The 27,592-nt window shown below is 41.0% G+C and overlaps 1 protein-coding gene across 2 annotated transcripts; it reads left to right on the plus strand.

The window, feature by feature from the left end:
* The first annotated feature begins 3,123 nt into the window (after positions 1 to 3,123).
* slc7a10a (solute carrier family 7 member 10a) lies at positions 3,124 to 27,398 on the plus strand. Of its 2 annotated transcripts, none has more exons than XM_076028409.1 (11): positions 3,124 to 3,348; positions 10,390 to 10,594; positions 12,094 to 12,245; positions 19,649 to 19,774; positions 20,233 to 20,386; positions 20,679 to 20,802; positions 21,969 to 22,072; positions 22,202 to 22,298; positions 22,378 to 22,527; positions 25,476 to 25,653; positions 25,750 to 27,398. In XM_076028409.1, exons 1-11 carry the CDS (start codon positions 3,243 to 3,245, stop codon positions 25,848 to 25,850), a joined length of 1,497 nt encoding a protein of 498 aa, XP_075884524.1. In that variant the 5' UTR covers positions 3,124 to 3,242; the 3' UTR covers positions 25,851 to 27,398. The 2 variants fall into 2 exon arrangements, with proteins under 2 accessions (XP_075884524.1, XP_075884525.1); XM_076028410.1 differs by having other exon boundaries at positions 3,125 to 3,348; positions 19,677 to 19,774.
* The last annotated feature ends 194 nt before the right edge of the window (positions 27,399 to 27,592 follow it).

The raw sequence follows: 27,592 nt of genomic DNA on the forward strand, positions 1-27,592 counted from the left end.
GAAATGCGTTTTGAGTAAACAAACTCAAGATAAAATGGTGTGGTTACTTACAATTTAGAGTTCTGTGAATTCATTCCAGTGGTTTGAAATTTCTAAAACTTGAAGTCACAGAAACTGAAAGGAATCAATTGAGCAAAATGAACACTTTAGCTTGAGCGCTATCAAAAAGTTCAAGTAGCAAGTTATCCAACCTTTGAAGTTCTGGATAATTTTGACTTTTAAGTTGATCAACTTTACAAAACTGATATGGGTGTGCATGGGTCACCAACCTTTTTGAACCTGAGAGCTGCTACTTGGGTACTTAGTCATATCAAGGGTAACCAGTTGGCTACACTCTCCTAAAATAACACATTTTCTCAGCTCGTCTTGAGTTATTTATGATTATTAATGACACTGATCTATGTGAAGACACTGATCACCTTAACGGGTTCTCAATAATTATCAACAATGACTCAACAAGGTTGGGTGAAATTTCATTTTAGACGTAGCTCAAGGAGTTTTGCTATTTTTCGAGGCCTGCAGGCTCCTCAAGTGGTCCTCGGGGGGCGCCACCTGGCCCCCACGGGCACAGTGTTTTGTGAGCCATGTTTTATAACAACAGTGAACAACGACAAGAGACATATTATAAAGAAACATTATTTCGATAAGGACTCAGGCAGGAGGTTGCATGTTCGATTCTGATGACTGTATGTTCTCCCTATGCCTACTTGGGGTTTCTCTCACAATGCCTTGAAATGCAAAACTGACATTTCTGAATCGTTCAAAGGTGTAGAATATAGTTGCTTATCTCTGGGGCCCCGAGATGGCTTATGATCATGGAATATGGGTGAATAGTTCTTGAAATTAAACTGACTAAATATAAAGTTGTAGTAATGTTGCCACATATACCTTTTGGTGAAATTGAAAGTTATTATGTAATGTATTTTAATGTTGTGGAAAATATGAATTTATATTTGATTTAATTATAATTATAAATCACTGGATTATCAAAGGTCGTTCCTTAAACTGGTGGTGCAAATGAATTGTACCAATAGACTAAAGTTGAAGTGAGCACAGTTCACTTTATAGATTCAAATTCATTATCTCTTGTTTTTTCTAATTGTCATTGAAACGCAGCTGATTGAAGTCATGCAAATTAGTCAACTACTTGAAGTCAGGATGGTGTGTCTGGTTCTTTCCTCTTACTCCCCATCCAAGCAATCCCATTGAGGAGTTCTCTTTCAGCGTGGACATGGAGGGTCTATGACTACCACATGGATAGGTGGCCCTCCTGGAAGCCATCAATGCCGCCTGCCAGGAGATCACACCTGCGCACTGTCAGGGCTGCATCAGACACGTGAGGAGATTCTTGTGTGAGGGAAGACTTCCGGTGTGATGTCGATGAGGCCATGTGGCCCAATACAGAAGACCGGACAAGTTAGGGTCTTGTTTTCTTTGTACAAGTATTTTTCTTTTTTTTTTAATTCTGTTTATCCACGCATTGTTGAATGGCAATGTTGTTTTTTTCTTGCAGGCTTGCAGCATTAAAGCTCTAAAGAAACAATGTATGCATCGAGGCCTACTACATGCCAAAAAGAACCTGACATACATGTGAAAAAAAAAGAGAGACGATAGTGTAAAAAATCCACAAAAGAATATCCAACTGGTGTTTGTGTTTTTTATGACAGTGTTATGTGACTGATTGGAAGTTTCTGATGTAAGAGAGAGGGGGTTGGTGTTTGGTTTACAATGTGAGCTTAGAGCATGACGTTAGCTGTTTTACAAGTTCTGTGTTGTAGGTGTGTTGGTGTCTTAGCAGCTTTGGAAAAGTGTGAGAAGGATCGGTCATTGTGCTCCGACGATTGTAAAAAAAAAAAAACTGTAAAGAAATAAAAGTTTTTTTTTAACCAGTTTTATAGCGCTCTGACCGTGTAGCGCATGCAACACCCGCTTTTCTGCTGTCGTCTAGCCACGCTATTGTTGTTTGCTGCAGGTGATGGGGAGGAGGTGCCGTGGAGATAAAGCACCAATAGGTGCAGCGATACCAAAGCTTTCTTAGGGGAATTCAAGAGCATCTGCTTACACAGGGGATCAGGTTTGTTTTTTCAGCAATTTACCCACCAACAACAGGGGGAAAGTCTTTTGTGGAATCAAACGCTTTGGACAGTGAGACAAAACACAGATAACTGAGGCCATTCATTTCCTGGATTGTTTGGCTAGAACCACAAATGACAAAAACAAACAGATGTGCGTGTGTGCGTGTGTGCGTGTGTGTGCGTGTGTGTGTATGTGTGTTCTTCGGAATATATTTTTAAACAACAGATTGAGGGCATTTCTTCAAGTTAGGATATCATGAAAATGATCTCCAAGATAAACATTGAAATTGGATAAACTAATTCATTAAAATTAATAATTGCACTTTGGTGTGGGGTCCTCCTGTCTGACTGGGCTGGGGCGGTCCCCGTGGCAGCGCCCCCCTGCAGACATGAACCATCACTCCTCTCGGTGTGTGTGCCCCCCAATGGTAGTCCTTCCTCACCTCAGAGCTCAGTGCCAAGCCATGTCTTCTCAATCATAGTCTGAGTGTGGCTGTGAGTACTGAGTCTGTGTGTATGTGTATGGGTGTGAATGTGTGCTTGTGCTTGTGTAACTGTGTAGGTGTTTGTTTGTCTTTGTATTGGGGTGTGTGGGCGGGTTAAGTTTGTTTTAATTCTCTTTCATTTTATCGATTTATTTATTTATTTCTATTTGGTGTTTATATTCTATTTCTTTGCTGTGAGTCACTTTGAGTCGCTCAATGTAGGAAAAGTGCCATACAAATAAATAAAGTTTGAAGTTTGAATCAAAGTAAAAAATATGAGCTGAATGGAAGTCTTTGGAGCCATACAAGGGTGGGAGAAACCATTAAGAATAAGAATAATATTGTCTTTATTTAGCTTATATATAGGTCTAATTAGTGTTGAAGGCTATAAAACCTAAAAAAAAACGATACAACCTATAAAAAAAAGCTATAAAACCATTGAATCCGTTAAATGAGTCATCTCAAACAAGAGGTAATACTTAACTCTACACCTGAGCCTTCAGTGCGCTTGAGGCGAGGCTGTAGGTGAAACGGTGCGCGGTACGCGGTACGCATGCGCACATCCTCCTCCGCGCATCCGAGATGTTAATAGGGCGACCCGGGAGAACGTTCGCGTGGTTCAGTACGCTATAACTGAACCGGGCCGAGGCGGGCAGGAAGACCGTTCAGCAAAGCCGAGGCGATGGGGGACAGCGAGAGAAGAGACCGGGAGGCGGCCTCCTCCTCGAGCGACAGGGTCACTCTGAAGAAAGAGATCGGACTCCTGAGCGCCTGCGCCATTATCATCGGTGAGTGGCGCTGACAGCGGGCTCGTCTCGCGCGGGGTCGTTCATTCGGAGGGAAAGTTGACGGGGAGGCGCGTGGCTCTGGCGGTAACGTGGCACCGGCACCTCCGCAGAAGTTCCAGTGGCACGGCACGAGTCGGCGGCAGGATTGGGTCAGAACTGGGTCAGCTCCGGATCCTGCTCAGCCGCGACTCTTACAGTAAGGAGGAAGTTAATAGGGTTTTATTGTTCGCACTGGTCTGATCCCCTGTGAGTTGGCGCTAAATTCGCGGCGCGTGTCAGACCGAGAGAGCGACAGGAATAAAATAGAAAAAAAAGAATGAATGAATGAATGAAAGAGAGGAAGAGAGATGCTTTTACGCAAAGATGCCCGGCTTTTCCTCAACTTGTGCCTCCTTGGATGCTTTGTGTCACTGTAGCGAACTGTTGCATCAGGTCTGGATGCTCTGCATGACGAAAATGCCGACGTGGCTTCGTCTTCACATTGAACTCGAGCTGCGTTGCACGCGAGGCTCCGCGTGGTTCCGCGGGACAATCGGGCTCACCGCGCTGGAAAACACTTGACAAGGTTGCTGCTGGTGTCATATGTCCCGCTGGTCTGCGGCCACATGAGTGCGCATGTCACGCTGGATCCAGTTATCCTACCACAAACCGCCTACCTATGAGAATAAACTGGACCTCTCTCTCTCTCTCTCTCTCTCTGTCTCTCTCTCTCTCTCTCTCTCTCTCTCTGTTTTAAAGCGCGTTTGCTTGGTTGTGCGTAACTGTGCATGACACCTAATCTGACGAAGCGAACTGTACAGAAAATCTCGTTTTGTTTACGTTGATCGCTGCGAGAACAGTCCACCCATTGCGCCAGCTGCAATCTGATACTGTATCCTGGGTTTATGTTTCTCATATGGGGGATGATGTAATAGTATTATTTTAGTTTGATCTCCCCCAGAGTCCCTCTCTCTGCTATTTAGAAATCCCTCTCTTTTTTTCCTATTTTAAATTATGCCAAGTATGTGTGCTGAGTGGCTTCATCTTAAAATAAGTTCTCATTTATTATTGGCCAGGAGTTTTTTTTTATATTGTTAGTTTTTTTTTTATAAAACGGTATGTGGAATAGATGAGGAATACATTTGTTTTCTAACACACGTGTGAGCTGGTGCTGATGGAAAACTTGGTCACGATGTATTAGAAGTTTTATTTGGGGTATAAAGTAAAAAAAAAACCATACTATATTAATGTACTGTAATGTACTACAACAATGTACTCATTGAATCATGTTGAATACGTGTATATCGAATGCTGTACTTGTCCCACATTCCAACAGATGTTAAAAGAGCTACAGTTCATTTATTATAAAAGCTGCAAACAAATCTGTCTGTGAAAGTCGCCATCATTTCCAAACAGTAATTTGCCACCAATACATGCATACATACATACATACATACTTACATATATATACACATATATGTTTGTCTCAGTTTGGCAAGGTGCCATATCTTTCTCTTCTTCTTCTTCTCACTTTTACACTTTTCTCATGTATTAAATTGTATCGTATTGTATTGTTTTTATTCCTCTTTTGACTTTATTTGCATTTATTGTATGGTTTGATTTTAACACAATATTTTTTTAAAGGTGCTGAAAATATTATAATTTTAATGATATTTATTTATTTAGTTACTTGTTATATTGTTAGAAATATAGTCCAAGCATGCAAATGGACAAGGACGAGGTGTTGGATAAGCTTTGTGTACTTTTTTTTTTTTTTTTTTTTTTTGACGAGCGCTGCATGCTTGAGAGGGTCAGTAGGACTTCACGCTTTCAGCAGAGATGCCAAACTTTATGACATAACAAACACAACACAGGCATTACATAAAACTTGCGCTGCTGCATCACACCACGGCCTCCACAATCAAATGTGACAGTGATAAATGTACTGCTCAGAGCGTCTTGTCTCCCACTGCATCATTAGCAGGCACTGGGAGCTGCACCAACAGCGAGGCTGCAGTGGCACGCCTCACTAAGTCTGAATGGCTGCAACTTTTTCGGGGATGCAGACATGGGCATCATTTTCTATATTTATTTTGTGGAGTTGCCTCGCATTGCAAAGTTGTCCAGAAGAGGACAAAAAGTGCTTTGCTTGAACAGCTGCATCGTGCTTACTTTCTTGTGCTAGCTTTTGTTTTGAGGGGATGACATTAGCAGTGTCGGGTTGAATGTGAGCATGTGACACGGTTGTTTGTGTCTCAGCAAGTGTTGTAGTGTAGATGGCCCGAACCCAGACCAAGACATTATCAAGACTAGAGAGTATCAAGATCGAGACAACATCAAGACTTTATATATATATCTAAGAAAAAGAACAACAAAGCATAACAAACTACCTCTTTCTTTTTTAAATTCAAGTTTGCTTCTACAAAAAATGGAACAGCGACATTTCTTTTCAGCAAGGTATCTTTTATTAATTTTCTTTAACATTTTGCTGCTTTGCCTGCTATTTTGAACCATTTCCAAGAAAAAACAGCTTTACTTCATAAAATTAAAAAATAATTTAAGTTGGAAGAATTTAACTGAAAATCATGCCATGCCAAGCATAAAACAAAATTCATAAAACCCTTCAATGTCAGAGCTTAAGCAAGAATAAAAATACACTCAACTCACTCGTGGTGGTTGTGAAAGACCTCAAAGTTCGGCACGGCTCCAGGACTGAGGTAGTTACACAAAGGCTTTCTTTTCTGTTGTTATCTGTCATCGCAGTTTTGGCCGAGTTTCAATAGGTCCTGATCAAAAATCCAGAGTGCGCCCAGTTCGAGACCGAGACAAGACAAGCAAAAATGCCTCAAAAATGCAACGACAAGACTGATAGTCTGAGACCCTTAAGAAGTGGTCTCCAGATCGGTCTTGAAACCAAGACCAATCTCAGGTACTACAACACTAGTCTAAGCTAAGCAGAAGAAACCAAATCGCTTGAGTAAATCCCTCTTTGGCTGTAAGCTGTGTCTCTGGATCTACTCTTCAGGTCCTGGGGGTGCTTTTGTTCAGACAATCTATCAGTATAATGTTTTAAAATTTTACCTTGGCTTGTGTAATTAGAATAACCTGATTTCCCTAAGTAAATTTGGTTAAGTCACCAAAAATCTGTTGCTGGAATCTGTTGTCTCAATTTTCAGGCTACTGCTGCTTGTTTAAACCCGTTGCCTGCTTAACAATCTAAATCACATTTTCTGAAGTACTATTACTTGATCCCTGCCCCAGCAACAACTGCATATTTTACTACCCTTTGTCATCAGCAGCCGTCTACTGTAGACACCACACTACATTTTTTAATTTTGGCAGACTGATTTGTCAAAGCTCAATCTGCATGCTCCGTCATGCAAGGGTAGTACTTTGCAGTAAGTGATGTGTCTGAAATAGTCAGGAGACGCACATGACATAAAAAAAAACTATATGAGTTACCACTGGAAAACGACAGTGTAGTTTATGTAAGAGCCAGCCCAGCCAACTGCTGCGCCAACTTTTGCCTCGTAGCCGCTACTCATTCTATGCCTGACTGTATATGAAATGTTTTGTGGTGCTGCTATCCAGGCTTTATACTTTCCATGTCGGCATTGAAAGAAGGGCACAAGCACTCTCCTGACCGCAAGATTTTCCACAGGAGTTGTGGGTAGCAGCCTGATTTACTCAGGCAGAAAAAAAAAAAAAAGAAAAATGTAATTACAGGCACTGACTGATGACGTAGCTGATCTACTGAAGAGGTGCAATGTGGGAGGCGGCTGTCGCTCGGGAAAAAAATTACATGATGCCCCTTTGGCGTTTTGGGCTTAAAGAATATGTAGATACAGGCATTTCTGAAAGAACGCGCAAAATATTGGTGAATTCAAAATATTGATTTATAAAATCTGAAACTGACTTGCGGCCGTAAGTTTTATGTTTTTATTGAGCCGGTTTGAAAGGCAAGCGTTCACTTCATGCAGCATGCTTGTTACACTCAGGGCAATGGATGCTGACTGGGTTGCAAACACAAGCCATCAGATTCAAAACCATGTCATGAGCTTTTTGATGGTTGGATAGTGACGGAAGTTATTATTATTATTATTATTATTATTATTATTATTATTATTATTATTATTATCATTATTATTATTATTATTATTATTATTATTAGTTGCAGTAGTAGTAGTAGTAGTAGTAGTAGTAGTATTGTCATACATTGATCACTCCAAAAAAATTCAAGGCACCTTGTCAAACAAATAGCAGTTTGTCAAAAACCGGCACCCATTTAAATATATTTTGCACAGTGAATCATTTTTGTTGGCTTACTTTCCCTTAAATGGTTGAAATCCCTCATGCCAGTGACGTCCAGTCCACTGTCAGTCCAGACAGCGCTCTATTGGGACGCCAGTCCGAGTCTCACCAACAAGACGCACACTCTGCGGGCCGCCTCCTATTTCACGTATGAGTAAATCAGTCCGTTAATCTATGGTTGTGTGCTCAGACTTGTTGGGACTAAAGATAGTCTGTACTTTGCTTCCTGCCGTTTGGCAATTGTGTCATGCAAAGATTATTTAAAGGGCCAACATTGTTGGGGCCTTTTATGTTTTGCTACTTCTACAAAGTGCACTTACATTCACACTGAATATTTTTAGTCCTTCAGTCCACAATGAGCACAGCCTGCAGGCATGCATAGTGCTGCCATGTGGTTCTGACTCAACATCCTGCCACAGTAAAGCAATGAGTCATATCACTGTAGACCAAAGCGGGTTTCCTATGTAGATACACAAAAGTGAGTTCACACTCACTTTTGCAGATATTTAAATATATATCTTCATGCGACAACACTGAAGAACTCATGCTCCTTTGTTGCCAGTTTAGGAATGTTTTACTGTGTTGTGTTATTTTGATGGGACAGTAAATTTACAGTTATTCAAGGTGTACACTGACTACTTTACATTGTATGAAATTGTCATTTCTCTCGTGTTGTCCTGTGAAAAGATATAATTAGATATTTGCAGAAATGTTTATGGTTTACTTATTTGTGAGATACCGTATGTCATACATAACTATTACCCATACACAACCTATAAAACAGGCACACCACTGACAGCAATGTGATCTTCCCCAGGTGATTGGAGGTGCTGTTTTTGAGGACAACATTCAGCCAAACTAAATCCCTTAAGATTTAGAGTGAAATGGTGAGGTTGCTTTAACAAGCTTTGTTGGGACATTGTGGTTTGCTGTAATGGAGGCGATCAGGGGGCAGGACCCAAAATGCAGACAAGGAGATTTGTAGAAAAGAAAAACTATTTATTTCAAAAAATATTTCATTAAAAAAAAAAGAAGAAAAAAAAAAAAGGTGTTTACAAAGGGAAAAAATTAAACAAAACCAAAATGGGAGACAAAAGAAAACAGACATTCTGGACAAGAAACACATGATGAAAACAAAGCTGAAGACCTCAACCACCATGAGGAAGATCCAACAAGGACAAAGGGAGACTAGGACTAGGACTGCGTTCAGACTGCAGCCGAATCCGATTGAAGTCTGATTCCTTCTCAAACCTGCAAGTTAGCAAGTGTCCAAATGGGATCTGGCTCTGTTCAGACTGGGCCACGTTACTGATCGATCGGACAGGTTCCTGTAGCAGCGAGTGTAGTGTAGTGTGACATACATTTGCAACAGCGGCAAAAACTAAATCGACTTGTTGCGATACATGCCCTGGAGCTTACGAGGGCACATATTGCATGTATCCATTTTGCAAAAATCGGATTTCGTGTAATTGGTGACTGTTCAGACTACAAAAGAGCCACCCAGTTTCAGTCTGGATGGGCTGAAAATCGGATTTTGACTGGCAGTCTGAACGCGGCTTAGGACCATTTATACAAAAGGTTTTGGGGGAACACTTGTGCGAGCAATCAAAGACAGGATTGACAACGACGCACAGGGGACAAAAATCAAGAGGCAGGAAAAAAGGCAGGAAAACAAAACAGGGCGTAAAGCACGGAAAAACACAAGGAGATGAGACTATCAAAAATAAAACAGAAACACTCAAACCACAGATCATGACAGTTTGCCAGTAGTTCACCAGTGTGTTTTGTCGCAGGTGTCATTAAACCTTAACTCCAATGTTCACTTGACTGTACAGCAACTTAAGAAAATAATTCCATGTAAAATGTTGCTGCTTAACAACCTAAATTGTTAAGGGCCAGGAGGTAGTCCAGGGTGTACTCTGCCTTCGCAACTATGACAGCTGGGATTGGCTGCAGCAGACCCCCATGAACCTGTGTGCAGGAATAAGAGGGTATAGAAGACGGATGGGTGGATGCTTCTGGCAAAAACGAATTCTATTAAGGCTGCACAATATCAGGACAACAGTTGTGCAGTTGCAATGATGACATAACTCATGATATGTGCGTAAATACTATCATCACACGGTGCCAGTGTCTCAGTGTTATGAGACGTCGCCAGCAGAGAGTGAGATGACTGTGCAGGCAATGACGATAAGGAACATTTCTTCTTCGCTTCCAGCAACATGAATGAACTGAGTGAAGCCCACTTCACTGCAACTGAACTAAATGAATGAACCAACTCCGTTGGCTTGAAATGCACTTAGTTATAGCTTTGTTTCCTTAAAAATATTTCTGTCTGCTTTCTATCCCCAACCATCAGTTTCCTCTGCTTTATGTGTTGCTCATTGCCAACCTCAACTACAATTTCGGGGGGATGCGATGAGAGTGGAATCACGGGCAGTAAAAGGCTTCACTCGATTTTCTGAGTACACTGTCATTTATTAGACCAACACTCAATGTAAGATTTGTCAGAGCTTCCCTAGTAAACACAAAGAGGTTTTTCTCTTTCTAAATAGAAAAGTCTGCGTCGTCTAAGTGTTTTCCCGAACCAGGACTACAGGATCTCTATGGTTTTTTTGTGATATGGTCAAATCTGAATGATGGACAGGATTGACTTGCCTCGGAGCTGAGACCAGGCATACACTCACACGCTCGGCTGCTGTGCACATGAAGAAAGAACTAAGGAAAACTTTCACTTTTTTTTTTCCGCAGGAAACATCATTGGCTCTGGGATATTCATCTCCCCCAAAGGTGTCCTGGAACATGCAGGCTCAGTCGGGCTGTCTCTCATTGTCTGGACCTGTGGCGGGGGGATATGCGCCCTTGGCTCCATGTGTTATGCCGAACTGGGTGTCACCATACCCAAGTCAGGAGGAGACTACTCATATGTGACCGAAATCTTTGGAGGCCTAGTGGGGTAAGAACTCTCCTGCAGCTGCAACTGATTTACAGTGCGCAGTGTGTGTGTGAGTGTGTGTGTGTGTGTGTGTGTGTGTGTGTGTGTGTGTGTGTGTGTGTGTGTGTGTGTGTGTGTGTGTGTGTGATCCACGTGATAGTTACATGAATGGAAGCTCCAATTAATTGCTCCGACCTGATCTGCATTGTGCTGAAACAGACGTGAGTCTGTTCTCATGGGAAGGCGGTTAACTTGAAACTCTCCCTCTGGGATCTAATCAACTCGGAGGGTCCTGTGACAGTCATGTGACAGTGACGTATCAGGTGATCACAGACTACTACTACAAGTCTGAGAAGGTCACACATGCCGTTCTCTGCCTTGTTCTTTGGCATGGAGTGGAGGAGTGCAACACTGCCAGGGTGAAGGAGTGCTGCTCACTCGTAGCCATGATGTAACTAAACAGGCCTCTTTCTTTATTATTTTATTTATACAACGTTTTAAGGGCAAAAGTCTAAAAGGTAGGGTGAGGTAATGGTATCACAAACGCACAATTTCTTATTTTCTATCCAGTCTCAAGCTCTACTTAACAGCTGTTAAGCTGTGAATAGGAAGAGCATTCAAACATGACCAAATATTAAAAGCTAAAATTCATGTACAATATTGAAGTTCACAACAGACTTCTTTCTGTGTACAAGGGGATTTGTCATGTGGCATTTCTCTGTTGCGTTTCACTGTTTCTCAACTTTTATTTCTAAATTTAAAACATAATGTTAAGTTGCGCCAACATTTTGGAAACTTTGAGCAGGGGAAATACTTCCAAAATTAAACAATGGCAATGCCAAAAAAATTAAGCCAATGGTCGATGAGTGCACTCAAAGAACGAATTCAGCGCGCTACTGTCTTCATGTCCTCGTGAGGAAATCTACTGCCTCTGTCCACCAACAGTAATGGTGTTTTTAACAGTCACTGACATCCTTTCAGTCGTTCATCTTCCAACGTTACCAAGTTTGCCGATCTGTCTGCTGTATAATATCCTTTCCTGATGCTCAATATACTTAATTAGTACTTCAATACCACAGTCGACTATTGCTAATGCTAAAGACCATGTAGTTACAAGATGATAAAATAGTATTATCGGGGCATCATTATAATAGTAAAGGCAGGACATGTTGATTATGATTTAAAAGAGAAATGTTTACCATTCTCAACAACTTTAACATAAAGGTAATAGTGCTGTCTCGCAGTAACTCTGCCTTGCTCAATTAGCTCAAAGGCATCATGGCATGAACCATTACCAATATATTTTTTTAACTACTTGTATGAGTGTGGGTTATTGGCCCGTGTTCTGACCACCCCTGAATAGAATTTCTAAATGTGAAGTGAGATCACGTGATGTAAAAGATCAAATAACGGCAACAAATTTCTGTCCGAAAACAAATCAAACCTGCAGTCTCGGCAGGGTTTTCTCCAGAGGCCAGTTAACACCATGTCCTGTTGTTGTTGTGCTCTTGTTCCTCTAGGTTCCTGTTGTTATGGAGTGCTGTACTCATCATGTATCCAACCACACTGGCTGTCATCGCACTCACCTTCTCAAATTACGTCCTGCAGCCAGCCTTCCCGTACTGCGTTCCTCCATACATTGCCACCAGACTCCTGGCCACCATATGTGTCTGTGAGTAGTCGAGACAAAAGAAGCCTACCAGACTTCCTTTTAGTCAGGATACACATTCAAGCTTGTGATGTTTTTTCTCTTGCTGTAGCCGTATCACTGCGCTGCATTGTTATGTGATAGAAAAGCATGGAAAATTAAAAAATAAGATTTCAGAGTCCATTCAAAGAAGAAAACGCTATTTATATATATAATATATTAATATTTATTGTGATTGAAAAAACAAGACAGAAATATAGAAATACAAAAAATACATCACTTTCCAGAAGACACACTGTACATTTATAATCCGTGATTTGACAAGAATGTTGTGCTGGCTTTTTGGTCATTTTGCTGTTTAATTCCTTGTATTATTTTCATCGCTCAGGCTGAACTCAGTAAAGCATCAAAACAGAAAGTTCAGTCTTCAATACAGAAATTAATATTAATTAATAGTTTACATCCACTTTTAATGGACGAAGCCTTAGCCTGGAAGGGGTCATTCCAAAAAAAAAGATAGAAACGCGCTCTCTCAAATAAAATATTAATCATAAAGAGGTGTAATGTATGTGTGCGTATATATGTGTGTATGTATATATGTATTTATATATATATATATATAAAAATGTATATATATATATATGTATATATATATATATATATATATACATATATACATAAATATGTGTGTATATATATGTATATATATATATATATATATATACATATATATATATATATATATGTATATATATACATACATATATATATATACATACATATATATATATATATATATATATATATATATATATATATACATATATATATATATATACATATATATATATATATATAGAGAGAGAGAGAGAGACACACATATGTATTTTATCTTTTTTTTGTTTTTGTTTTTTTTGTTTTTTTAAGAACGCAAAGCATTAAAAAGTTTTACCACTTACACCTGAAATCTGCACTTAAAGGTCACCTATTATACAATTTTCGGGCCTTTGTATTTGATATCTGGCCCCTCCAGAGCGGCAACACACGATTTTCCGCGCTGAAAGCTTTTTAGGTTTGCGTATCTCGCGCTCGTTTCCTCGTATTTCCTGCATCCCGCGAAAACGCTCTGTTGCACTTCACTCCACCCCAGCCTTGCCAGTGTACGCCCCCGCCGGGGGTCACACTCTTCGTCGCTGCTGAGCCTCACTTCCTCAGTTTGCCGGTGCGGGAGTGAAGAGGAAACGTCAAACTTTACTAAACAGGCACAATTTAAACACTTACCGTCGTGAAGGCTTCACCCTTTAGCAGTTGTTTACCGGCTAATCCAGCTTCGTACGGACCCAGCGCGGGCTGAGTTACGGCCGCAAGGCAGACCGAAGGTCCCTGGACGCTTTTTGTGCCTTCCGTGTCCCCGGAAATATATTTTACTTTGTTTACTGACCGTGTTTTTGTTTTGTATTTTTGCGAGACATCTTAATAGGGCTTAGAATGATTCCGTTTCATACTGTGGACTTGTATCAAAACACTGTCCAAGCAGAGAAAATATGGACGCTGAAACGATCGCTTCGGAGTTAGCGGTGGTGGCTAACAGTTCATCAACACCATTCAGCGGTTGTACGTTGCAAGTAGTCTTAAAACTAATGTTGCTTGAGGTCTCAATACACTCACAGTCCTCATACATGTTTTCAAATATTGCCGTGGCTGACTATTCTCTCGTCGTCCACCGGCCGAGTCGAGCCCGTCTCACTCCCGTCTCCCTCCCGTTGCCGACCGGACCGGCGTTCCATGGCATCCGCATTAGGCTGAACAAACCGCCAACATTTTCTCTGTTCGTTCCACTCCGACGGTTGTGGTCCTTGGTGCTTCGGTAGTTGCTCGGTATTTTTTATTTTATATTTTTTAATTTCCCTGACACCGAAAAAAACATTTTCTTGGAGCATCGCATTGCGACACCACTTCCGGGGCAGAGCGGGGGAGGGCGGAACCAGTCCGAGAGTGTGCCTGACCTTGGCCATGAAAGGAGCTCCGGAACGCAATTATGTCATTGCGTGCCCAGTGTTCTCTTCCTTGGTGAGACTTCTCAGGTACCACATTTCTGGCCGTTTTTGCGGCTGCATATCATTAGTGCTGTGTGGATTGTGGATCTTGTCCTTTATTTCTTTGCTTTTCTACAAACACAACATCAATAATATCAATTCCCTCGAAGGAAACTGTCTACTTTAAGTACATTTCAGATGATTTGGCTGACAAATGTTGTTTTCTTTGACATCATAGAGCAGCTTGAGACACAACAACAACTCTGACTTTGGTGAACTTGACATTTCCAAGTGTATCAGGTTCAGACTTCAGAGCAAAGTAAAAATATTGGCCTCTGGTGGTGGGTTGATTTCAAGTTTTTAAGCCCAAGGTAAATAAATAAATAAAAATGCTTTTGGGGTGGAAATCAGCCTTAATGTTTGCTGTGAAATGTGAGAACTTGTCTGTAATCCGTCTCCAAGCGTGATACTTTTTCATTTCTGCCAAATTTTTAGATATTCAGGTCAGCCGGCTGTGTGACCCACAATGAACCACGATGACGTAAACCTTGATGCGTCCTTGGGAGATCAACATTGCACGCGGGCTATATTCAGAGCAAAGGGCACAAGGCTTGGTAGCATTTCTGCTGTAGAATTATTTGATGAGTGTATATATTTAGAGATGATCCATATACATTGCCAGATGATTCTCTGAGAACAAAGTATCAGCATTTCAGAGCTCGCAGGCTGACTGAGACTGGAGCGCTGGCATTTTCATAGAATAGAATAGAATAAAATACACTTTATTGATCCCGCAAGGGGGTCATTTGTGTTGTTGCAGCAGCAACAGATACACAAGACAGAAACAGTATGAATGTTATCTATGCCAATGGCAGCCACACCATCAACAATAAATATTACAATAAATAAGATAAGGACAAAAACCTAATAAAGAAGATCAGATAAACTCAGATCAGATAAGGGAACCAGAGATTATTGAAAAAAATAATCAATGGTAAAACTCAAGCCAACCCAACCAAGCTTGTTATTTTCACTGCCAGCAGCATCGCAACTGCGCAAAACAGCTGTTGCACTAAAGGTCATTATTATATGATCAGTTCCATGTGAATTGCTCACTGCCACTATTTCTTGCCATTTCATTTTAATTGGCGTCCTTCCTCGAGGTGTTGGAACACAGCGTGCTGCACTTAAATAGCAAGTGGACGCAGCAACCAGTCTGAGCTTGTCTGAACTGGATGGACGGACGGACGGAGGGGGGGAGGGAGGGACGGAGGGAGGGAGGACCAGTGTGTCAGAGTGAGAGTTAGCATTGACAGCGCACGCCAACGGACCTCCACTATTTTTGGCCACAGAATGTTACAAGTTGCTGTCTGCTGAGGCCAGAGCCCACTCAACCCCCCACCCCCCACCCCCACCCCTCTGTGTAGTGCTCAAGGGCTCAACTAGTTTATGCGCTCACACGTGTGCTGTTGTGAGTGCCAGTATCAGTGTCAGACTGTATAATGGTGCCAGCCTTTGTGGCCGCCGCTAATGGCAGGGCGTGTCAATGCCTTTGTTCATTGTTTCCCACGGATAAAAAAAAATCATTGGTTGCCCCCTCACATCTTCCTGATTGTTATTCAATACCAATCTAAATTTCCTTAAAATGCAGGAGGCCTAGGATAACCTTACAATAGTCTACATACAATACAAGCCGACACAACAACACAAACATACTTGTACATATAAAAATACAAATTTGAATATTAGACTGGGTGATAAAGTGTCTTAAAGACTCAATTTTTTTTATAAATATTAGACCCCCTTAAATTTTGCTTTGAGGCTTTCAGGGGGTCTCATGGGTTAACCCCCCAGATACACCTGTATTTCAAACACTGCCCCCTCCCCTCTGTCAGACATTGCAAACAGCAGCATTCTCTCAATTTCAATTCAGTTCAGTTCAGTTCAGTTCAGTTCAGTTTAATTTAATTTAATTTCATATCATTCACTTTATTTGAATTCAGTTCAATTCATTGTTTCCCTCCAGTAACTGTGAGGCTTTGCTCACTGTGTTGTGGAAACAGGAAGTGGCAAGGGCTCATCAGCAACGGGGGATTCCCACCGGCAGTGCACATTCTGCTTCTGCTGTGTTCTTTATAGGTGTCTTCATCCAACCCCCTTTTTGGGCCACATGATCACAGTTCAGATGTGCTGTCAAGCTGAGATACGTGATCATCAGTTACAGTAGTTTCCATCTTTACAATGGAATCTACTCCCACTGGACACTTTCGTTTTGGTAAAGTGTTCAATTGCTTGTACTTGCAAATACCTAAGCAGCAAGTCACTGAGTCTGGACTTGGTGAAGATGACTTGCTTCAACGTATTCAGTGTATTTCGCAAACTGCTGTTTTTGCTAAATCAACAATCCCTTCTGTTTCCAGAGAGGGGTCCTGAAAGGAAAGCAGGGGTCCAGTGAGAAGCAGTGATTCAGGGGTCCAACCAACTGGTTGACCAATGAGAGACATTTTCTAACACTGGGCTCTGTGGTGGGAAGCCGGTCACATTGAGGGAGCTCTTTGAGTGGAGAGAGACAACGTTTAGACTCCCAACTCCGTGTGTCTGGGAATCAGGAGTATTGTAGTGTCACAGGTGGCCGACAAAAATCAGGACAACATAATACAAATAAATAATATAATATTACCTGTCTCTCATTCTGACAGGTAGGAGGTGCTCTCTGAACCGAAGGGAGGAGTCTCAGCTGTTTAGCCTGTCTGTGGTGGGCTTTGTCCTTTTGTGTTGCACTGCTCAGAAAGTGCCACCATTTGTGTGAGATGTTGTTTGAATGTGTTGTCAAACCAACCCGTGTAAGACGTGGAGATCAAATGTCATCCACCTTCCCAGACATTGTGAGATTGAGTGGAAAATTTCTCAAAGTAAATCCTTTGTGTATTAGCCCTGCCAGGCTGAGGCCTGTGGCCTTCATCAGGTACTTAGTCGAGAGTACTATAAACAAGAAGCTTGGAAACTACACACACTGAACTAGATAAAACCTTGTAATGGAAGCACAAGTTGACTACTGGCAGAACTTTGTTGCGTGATATATTTTAATGAGCTCAACTCCGTTTTCTTCATATTATTATGGCATGTCCAGTTTACAGGTAAAACGAACCATATTGTACTCATTATATGGAATGCTAACACACAAAATGCTTTTTTTGAAAATATTTAAAATCAGACACCAGGGCTAACAGCATGTCCTCAATCCCTTTAGTGTGTTTAATCTTTTTTTTATTTGCACTGAATAGATCTGTAAGCTCCAAGCATTTGGTATATATGAATAAGCATGTACAAATAAAGCAATATGCACACTACAAATTACTGCAGAAATGAGAATCTCTGAAATAGCAATGAAGAAAAAAAAAAAAGACACGCTGGTCAGAATGTGAACATGGCGCTATTTAAGTCGCAGGTGATTGATGCGCTGTACAATTGAAGAGCTGTTTGTGTCTTTGCAGACAGACATGTGCAACACATGCTAAAGTAAAGCTTATGGTTTTTGCACTGAATAAGGAGACTCACACACAGCGCAGAGTGTCAAGGTCTTGCACAGGGTGGTCACAGAATGTGCTCAGTTCCACGACACTCACATGCAAAATACAACACAACACACACAGCAGTACATAGAATATAAAATGAGGAAAAATTGCATTCTTACAGTCATGTCCCTGCATGGGTTTAATGTGTTGATCACGCTCTGATTAGTTCAAAGGATTAATTAAATAGCAGGATTTAACACAGCAACATATATTTATTTAATTTTATATATATATATATATTATTCAATAATGGTAAACAGGTTTTTTAAATTTGCAAAAGCTTTTTTTTTCTTTTCTTTTTTTACCTTTAAATTCAGTGTTTTCAGTGTTCACGTCCATCTGAACAACTTCCCGACTGCCCAGGTCTCTCTTTTTTTTTGGGGGGGGGGGGGTGGAGATAGTGGGTGAGAATGGATGTTCGATACAAGCAAATGAACTGTGATGCCAGGGTTAATTTTCAGCTACATTAAATGCATTATGTTAGGCGCCTGTGTACGTTGCAGTAAATTGCGCAGATTTACAGTCCTGCCAGGGGAAGCGAACATCTTTGTGTACTCAAGAAGCCTCTGGCAGCTCTTGACTCCGGTGACCAGGTCCTGGAGCAGTGGGGGGCGGTTCCCTCACATAAATCTGCCCCGAGTTTGGATGGGAATCCATTAAAGAGCAAAAAGCGGTAATTAGTTTAGTATTCTAGTGCCGACGCGGCTTTCAATGAGAGCTGTGACAGCGGGACACAGATTTACCTGTGTGTTCACATTCAGAGGCAGCTGGCACCTCCTTCCTGTCAGGGCCGACACTGGGAGAAGGGGGACAGGCAGGAAAATGGCAACGGAAATGTGCGCTACAGAAGCTCGAGTGGCCGACTATAAAACACCATGGTGCTGCAGGAGGAAGGAAGTCGTGCTCGGTGCCACCAGAAGCTCACTGCCAAAAATTATCGGCTCGGATGTGTGCGCTTAATTAAGCCTGTGCCAGATAAAGCCGTTTGTTCGGCGGTGGGAGGAGGGGAGACTTGCCCCCCCACCCCCAACCCTCTACGCCCTATTATCTAATACCGATATTACCTCCCATGACACACGATGGAGCAAATCGTCGAAAGGAAAGCAGACAGGATGCAGGAACCACGATCCCCAATGTGCCACGTGCCCTGAAACACATCCTCATCTTTACTTTTAGATTGCAATAACCCTTCTGTGGTTAGGCGACAGTGTGCGAAACACATGAGGGTCCGGAAGAGGATCCAATCAATGTCTTTAGGATCGCCCTGTTTGACATTTTATTGGCCAAGTGGAGCTTGTGTGCGTGTGTACGTAGACTGTCATGGCTCGCATCGGTCTAACACTCATTTGAATGGGAGGCGACAGCGTTTCTGTTGGTCTTCCTCGTGAACGAGTTCCAAGCGCCGCCTCGCGCCGGATCACTTGGAATTTCGTCTTCTTGTGCTGTGGTTGGCAGCCACGAGCACGTGAGCCTGAGGATCAGAGTGAAGTTCCATTGGTTGAGGGAGAACTGTAGGGGGCAGTCACACTGGAGAAAATAAAGAATAGGAAGCGTACGGCTTGATAAGTGGATAATTGATTCACCGAGACATGACTGTGCAAACACATGACTAGAACATTAACTTGTTATTGCTGTACTTAGTGTGTAGTTGATTTTTTTGTATTGTCTTTAGTGCTGCAACACTGTTGTTTCCCAATTTAGGATCAATAAAGTGCATCTATTTCTATTTCTATTCAATCTAGTGTTTAGCGAGATTGTGATTCAGTTTGTTTGTGTGTGTGTGTGTGTGTGTGTGTGTGTGTGTGTGTGTGCAAAGTGTTCCTCACCTGGGTGAATTGCCACAGTGTGCGCTGGGCGACGAGGATCCAGGACATCTTCACTGTGGGCAAACTTCTGGCTCTGGTTCTCATCATTGTGGTCGGACTCGTCCAGATCTCTAAAGGTAAAGTGTGAAGGTGTTTGTTGTAAAGTGAATTTATTGTTTCCTTTTTCTGTATAGATTTATGTATGTATATACATATATATATGTATATATATAGATATATACATATCTATATATATACACACATATATGTATATATATATATATATCTTTTAATATGTATATATATATATATATATATATATATATATACATATATATATATGTATATATATATATATATGTATATATATATATATATGTATATATATATATATATATATATATATATATATATGTATATATATATATATATATATATATATATATACATATATATACACACACACATATATACAGTATACACACACAAACATGCATTTCTCTGTGCCAACCTCGGTATCCTTCAGCTGATATATATAGTATATTGTAGGGAAAACTTAAAGGGGATGAAACGAATGGTTCCACTGTGTCTGCAGGTCATTATGAGGCGCTCCGACCCTCCGTGGCCTTTGAGTTCCGTCAGGAGCCGTCTGTAGGACAGATCGCTCTGGCTTTTCTTCAGGCCTCATTCGCTTACAGTGGCTGGAATTTTCTAAACTACGTCACAGAGGAGGTGGTTGAGCCACGCAAGTATGACATGCTCACAGACATTCCTTCAGATATGTTGACAGTTATCTCTAATAGACAGAATAATAGCATTTTAGGGCAACAATAAGCACATTTGTATATACAGTACTTGGTGAAATTGGTGCATTTCCCAGGCAAATTTGTCTCTTCAGCAAATGAAGCAAATCAACATCTGTAAAGATAGCCCGACTATTCATTCTTGTCATTCTCGGTTTGATGTGGCATTATTAGTTTGAACCTCTAGTGTGGATCCTGTAGGAACCTTGAATTCTATTTCTTTCATCAATTTTGTCAGGAACCTGCCTCGAGCCATCTACATCTCCATCCCCCTGGTGACTCTCGTCTACACCATGACCAACATCGCCTACTTCTCCTCCATGACCCCAGAAGAGCTGCTGGCCTCCAATGCCGTGGCAGTGGTGAGCACTACTCCTATAGGGATAGACTTATATACGTATATGTATATGTATATATATATATATATATATACATATATATATATATATATATATATATATATGTATATATATATATATATATATATATATATGTATATATATATATATGTATATATATATATATATATATATATATATATATACATATATATATGTGTATATATATATATGTATATATATATATATGTATATATATATATATATATATATATATATATATACATATATACATATATATATATACATATATACATATATATACATATATATATATATATATAAAAGGGCACTTTATAATAAGATAAAACAAGAGTTGTGTTGCCACACAGCAATATTTGACAGTAAAAAAAAAATGAATAACACAATTGAATCCAAGAGGACAATGCAAAATAGGCACGAGTTTATGACTGGGGTTTCTTTCAGTTTCAGATTAACTCTGAAACTGGTATTATCTTATTATCACTCTGACTAGCGCTTCCTAGGTGGGCCACCATCTGGCACCAGGATTAGCCTTGTTGCCAGAGGGAGGGTGGTTGGACTTTGGTGTTTCAAAAAATGTAACAGTTGTCGGAATCCATGAAACATTTACAAAAGAATATCTGTTTTTCAATAGCTTCCTATAAGTAGGCTGGAACACGAGCTAAACAAAATGTCAATGGATCCTGTGAAAAATAAAGTGGACAGTGGATGTGAACAAATAGTTTGAATGAAGCCAGAGTAGCATGTAAGCTAGCAGATGGCCATATACTGGCAGACATGAACAACAGTAAAGCAGTTATTCAATCACATCATTATGATACTAAAACAATTTAGCATTGTCTGCAGTGCTTAAAACTACAAAGTAAACCAAATTACGTACTCTAAAATAAAGGGTAGTTTACACTCATGACAAATATACATACATATATTTCTATATGTATGTACATTTACATAGCTAGAAGTTTAAAAGTTTACCCTCTATTTCCGACCACATTTTGTGCAATATAGTGATGCAATAAAACAATATGTACTTGCATTACATCTCCTGCACTGAAAAATAAGATCATATAGAATCAATCATCATATTTTAAGTGCCTCAGTGAAGCGATGTTCAGCCGTCTGATTTGTCAAACGTCATGTTGCTGCAGACTTTTGGTGAAAAACTGCTGGGAATGTTTTCTTGGGTGATGCCGATCTCTGTCGCGTTATCGACGTTTGGTGGCATAAACGGATATCTATTCACCTCTTCCAGGTAAAAACCCTTGCTTTCACGCTACTTCCCAAACTTTAAAATGAACAATGTTTGACGTCTTCTTTTCCAAGAGGGTAATTGAGGAACCACTCATGCGAAGTAGATCTGAGTGTGCCTGTCTATTTCTAGATTGTGCTTCTCAGGGGCCAGAGAGGGTCACCTGCCGTATCTCCTGGCGATGATCCACCTTAAGAATTGCACTCCCATCCCCGCCCTGCTGCTCTGCGTGAGTACAGCCATCCTATTTCTGTACTCCACTGATGATACGGCCAGAGGATCATTGCTCATCACCCTTTTTCCCTCAGTGCATCGCGACGATAGTCATCCTTTGCATCGGAGAGACACACAACCTGATCAACTACGTGTCCTTCATCAACTACCTGTCGTATGGAGTAACAATCGCTGGTCTCATCTACCTCCGCAAGAAGAAACCCCATCTGGCCAGACCCATAAAGGTAAAAAGTCATCAACCCTGTAAGATATTAGAAAATTGTCAATTGACAATTTTCTCTCTCCCTCTCTCTCTCTCGCTCTCTCCCTATATATATATATATATACATATATGTGTGTGTGTGTGTGTGTATGTATGTGTGTATGTATATATACATACACACACACACACACACACACATATATGTATATATATATATATATACATACATACATACATACATACACATATACTGTATATACATATATATACACACACACACACACTGTATTTTCTGAGTTGTTTTTTCTGTTTCTGTTCACTGGGATTTTCACACACAGTCATCTTGCAGATTGATGAACACAACACAAGCTCATGGTTCAGACTAGACCTTTCTCAACTAGTGTGTCTGTTTTGATTGGATGGCGGCTTTCTGGGCAGTTTCCCTTTTTTTTTTTGTAAAGGGATTTTAAAATATATATATATATTCATAGGGAAAATATAAATTATTTTTTCACTGGACACAATAGAAACTGGGCTAGCGTTTTTAATTTTGTGGAATATATTGGCTTCATTTTAAGAAAAAAATGTAGGTCCTGAGACGTTTAGAACACATTTGCAGCACAGCCTGTTCCAAGGAACACATTTTCTTTTTTTAAAAAAGTGCTATTTCGCAGAACATGCCCTCATTATTAACACTTTTTTAAATGCTGTATAAGATGCAGGACATCTTTGCAGAACCAGTGGCCCAGTTAGTTTCAGCCTCGGTGTGGGTGTTAAATAGACATTTCATCTCATCCTGCTGGTGGAGGGCCAGAGTGATCATGCTCAGTTCAGAAAAAAACTGAGCTGAGCAGCCCACTGGTGCTGTCTGTTCACATGTCCATGCGGAGAAGCTCTGTGGACGGTGAAAAATAGTGTTTTAAGTGTTTGGATAATCTGAATCGCTGTGGAGAGTCTGTAAGAACTGCGACCATAGGCAGTTCCAAATACGAAGCCTGTAGACAAACCTAAGACAACCTAAGAGCAGAACATCATCATTCGGGTTTTTCCTTCCTGATTTTTTTTTTTTCTTTTTTGTTTGATCCATCTTATTTTTTGTTTGTGTGAGGGTTTGTGGAATACAATGTTCAACATCAGTGGTTCTCAACTGGTGGAGGTTCAAGACCCACTTTTTTTTTTCTTGGTCATGAAGTCACGACCCAAATTTAATCGATAGCAATCAAATTTATTATACAAAATACCTTTGTTTTATTATTTTCACCCTTAATACATAAAGTCCTAGTGCTGCCACCCAGTGTCATGGTGTGTGCACGTTGTGCCTTTTAAAGGTCCATTGTGTAATATTTGGCTTGATTTCTGATTTTCTTTTGGTAAAAACGTAACGCACTGCACATGAATACATAATAAGAGTGTATACTCGCAATAGATTAAAGGTAATGTGTTTTTTGTTCTCACACACACGCACACACGCACACACACGTTAGCTTCCATCGTGTGTCACCATATTTCTAAGAAATGTCAGGACTGGACAAGGACTGAACCCAAAAGGCGACTACAACAAAGTTCCAAAAATAAAATGTTTCTTTAATAACTCCAAAAACAAAATCGCTCTTTTGAGGAAAAAATGAGTAACACAGCGACTGACCAAAAGCACAAGATGCCTACAAGAGGGACATCAAACGCAATTGAAAGCATGAGACACAAAATCACCCCAAAGTGGAAAAACGTGAACCAAACCAGAACAAAACGCTACAGATGTCCTGGACAAGACATGACTATGAAGGCGCTGCCTCTCTGTGAAACACAAGACGAACTGGAACAGGACAAAGGGGGACATGGAGTATAAATTCTCAAGGTAATGGGGAACAGGTGACCACAATCAAGGCAGGAAAATAAACTAAAAATTAGATAAATAAACGGGAACACTGAAGGAAATGTTCCAGTTGAAAATATTTTAGTCACACAGTGGAATGTGCCGAAAACAAAATAGAAATGATCAATCCCAAATGGATTTGGAAGTGCAACGTTCTCCACGGCTTCTCCAGAGTCGGTCACATGCTTAGTGTGAACCTGCTTTCATCTGTGAAGAGCACAGGGCGCCAACGGCGAATTTGCCAACCTTGATGTTCTCTGGCCAGTCGCGCTCTGCATGGTGTTGGGCCTGAAGCACAGGCCCCACCTATGGACGTCGGATCTGTTCCTGACCGTTTGAGCAGAAACGTGCACATCAGTGGCCTGCTGAATCTCATTTTTGCATGGTCCTGGCAGTGCTCCTCCTGTAACCCGTTGCGCAAAAAGTAGGTAGTGGTCCTGCTGCTGGGGTGTTACCCTCCTGCAGCCACCTCCTCGTCTCCTGGTATACTGGCCCGTCTCCCGGTATCTCCTCCTTGCCCTGGACACTACGCTGGGAGACACAGCAAACATTGTGTCGTTTTGGTGTTCCCTTTATTTTCATGAGCAGTACACATAAGGAAAGGGGCAGGCTGCTGGCACATAAGGGACAATGGGGTTTCAAAATAAAACAGGATGTGGAGACCGTGGACAGAAACAATTTGACGTGACAGGACACGACAAGGAAACCGGATTTGGACAATCCAGCCGCCTCGTAATTAGTATGAACGCTGGCGTCCTCAAACAAACCAACGAAGAAGAAGGTGGACAAGGTATCCAAGTTTGGTTGCGCAGGCCACCGTAGTTCACTGGAAAGCTCAGGAGGAGGAAGGAGAGACACTGAAATCTAAATTGGAACCACTTGATGTTGCTGCGTCTTCTTCCAAATCTCCAAATATTAAACACTTGACCTTGAAGTCATTTTTCGGCTGTCATACGTGTGAGGCTGACTGTCTGCAACGGTGTTACTTTTGGGCCTCGAAATAAACAGAAAATTCAAACCACAGTAATTGCGTGTTGTTAAATCTAAGTTGGAAATGGTCTTGTGTGAAACTGCAAAACCTTCCTCTCTCTTTCCAGGTGAACATGTTGATCCCTTTTAGCTACATGCTCTTCTGGGTGGTGCTGCTGGGCTTCAGCCTCTACTCAGAACCTGTGGTCTGCGGCCTGGGAATGGTCATCATGCTGACGGGGGTCCCCATTTACTTTGTGGGTGTTCGGTGGAGGGACAAACCCAAGTGGATCTACAGGCTAGTGGGTGAGTGAAGCCTCCGCGTCATCAAAAGTGTGTTTTTGTGCAGCGCCAGCCGTGCCATGATCAATGTCCTCGTCCCGTTCCTCCCTGTGCCTGCAGAGAGAGTGACGTACGTGGGACAGAAGCTGTGCTACGTGGTGTTTCCTCAGGCAGACCCCTCAGAGACTGAGCCCCTCACTACCCACAAAAACAGTGACTGACTCCTGCCAGCGGTTACAGCCGATTGAGATTTGGTGCCACGGCATTTTTTTTGGTTTTGTTGTTTGTTTTTTTTTGTTTTTTCTTTGTTTTTATTGAGTGAATGGTGACAAAGATGCAGTTTTGTCCAGCAGACTGAACTGTGGCTGTGGATGCCTGTACTGTACAGCATACGGCATCACTGAATAAGATACCTTATTTGGTACCTCACTTATCAACAACTTTTTTTTTTGGTGGGGGGGGGGCCTTCTAGCCACCCATTCTCTCCTGTGTGCCATGTTCCCTTGAGTACAGACTTAGTCAGTGTGCGAAATACCCAGTAATCGGTGTTCATTTAGGGGGAGGGGTCCCTGAGTGTAACACACAGGACCGGTTGACTCCGCTTGGCAAAAAAAAATTGTGAATAATGTTTTTTAAAAATGTAATATTAGACAGGGTGACCTTAAAGGCATATTAGTGGCCATTAGTGACAATAATGTATACATTTTTTTTTTTTAGCTGTTTGAAAAACCATGACACCCCCCTAAAATTTTGCTTTGAAGCTTTCGGGGGGTCTCATTGGTTAATCAGGGGGGGTCCAACCACCCCCCAGGGGTCCTCTGTATTTCGCACACTGGACTTGGTTTTCTTCCGTGTGTCTCTACTTTTGACTGTAACTTCATTCTTAAGCTAATGTGCCTTGTGTGGACGTGCGTGCGTAGCATTTTGGTTTCGTGCGGGTATTTTTCGATTGTGCTGTAACTTTTTGACGTAAAATATGCAAACAGTCTCTGCACTTAGCAATCCCTTTACTGCTGCAACACTCTTGCTGCTGATACTCCCAGCTCGTTTCGCTAACAACCTACTCTGTAAATATGGACTTTCCTTTTGCCGCGTCTATTTTACGCTCGTTTCACTGTGCGCCGCCTGTTGGTTTCTTCCGTTTATAGTTTTACACTTTTCTTTCGACAGAGTTCAGCTGCCTTTGGGTTTTCAGAGAATATTCAAATCATATGAATAATATCATCATAATAATATTCACAGAATAGCAGAGGCAGAAGGGTGTTGGACAGTTGATAGTTGACTTCCCAGGCTCTGTCAAATTTAGGTGCATGTCTTTTTTTGACGGGCTGCTTTTGTTTACATGCACGGTCATATTTTCATCCTGTCACTGTGAAGAACCGTTAAGGTGCCGGACCTGCCACTCAGATCAATATTGCAATTCAGTAATTTTTGGTTTGTTTTTTTACCTGAAGGTATTAGAATGGAATAGAAGAGAAGAGAACGCCTTTATTAATCCCACATTGGGGAAATTTGCATAATTACAGCAAAACTATAGTGCAAAGAGAAAGAAAATTATATTAATTAAAAATAAATAAATAGGGAAAATAAAATATTTATAGAATGAGAGGAAAAAGAAGATATTTACATCATCATCATCATACATGGACAGTTGTATTATTTACATTTAGCTACATAATACTGACATGTAAGTAAGTGTTTTATTGTACTTTCATGAAATGTAAGTGGTCCCTGACGAGAACGTTGTCATAATAACATAATTAATCATGTCAATGTCGTGTTTTCTGCACCAGTCCTTATTATTGGATAATCAATGCTCAAAATATGTGAGCATGCCCTAACTTATAGAAATTCCGTAGAAAGCAGAAAAGAGAATGTGACCAATTGGCCCTACAGCCAGTTTCTTCACGTTGCGACTTGAATCAGTCAGGAAGTCGACAGTTTGACCGGTTTTAGAAACTTT

The sequence above is a fragment of the Nelusetta ayraudi genome, unplaced genomic scaffold (assembly GCF_046127955.1).
Source record: "Nelusetta ayraudi isolate G7.1 ecotype Tasmania unplaced genomic scaffold, CSIRO-AGI_Nayr_v1 ptg000023l, whole genome shotgun sequence".
Lineage (NCBI taxonomy): Eukaryota > Metazoa > Chordata > Actinopteri > Tetraodontiformes > Monacanthidae > Nelusetta > Nelusetta ayraudi.

Coding starts and splice junctions, on each gene's coding strand:
- slc7a10a (XM_076028409.1), top strand. CDS start 3,243: ATGGGGGACAGCGAGAGAAGAGACCGGGAGGCGGCCTCCTCCTCGAGC. Junction 22,299..22,377: donor TCCCCGCCCTGCTGCTCTGC/GTGAGTACAGCC, acceptor TTTTTCCCTCAG/TGCATCGCGACGATAGTCAT. Junction 25,654..25,749: donor GTGGATCTACAGGCTAGTGG/GTGAGTGAAGCC, acceptor CTGTGCCTGCAG/AGAGAGTGACGTACGTGGGA.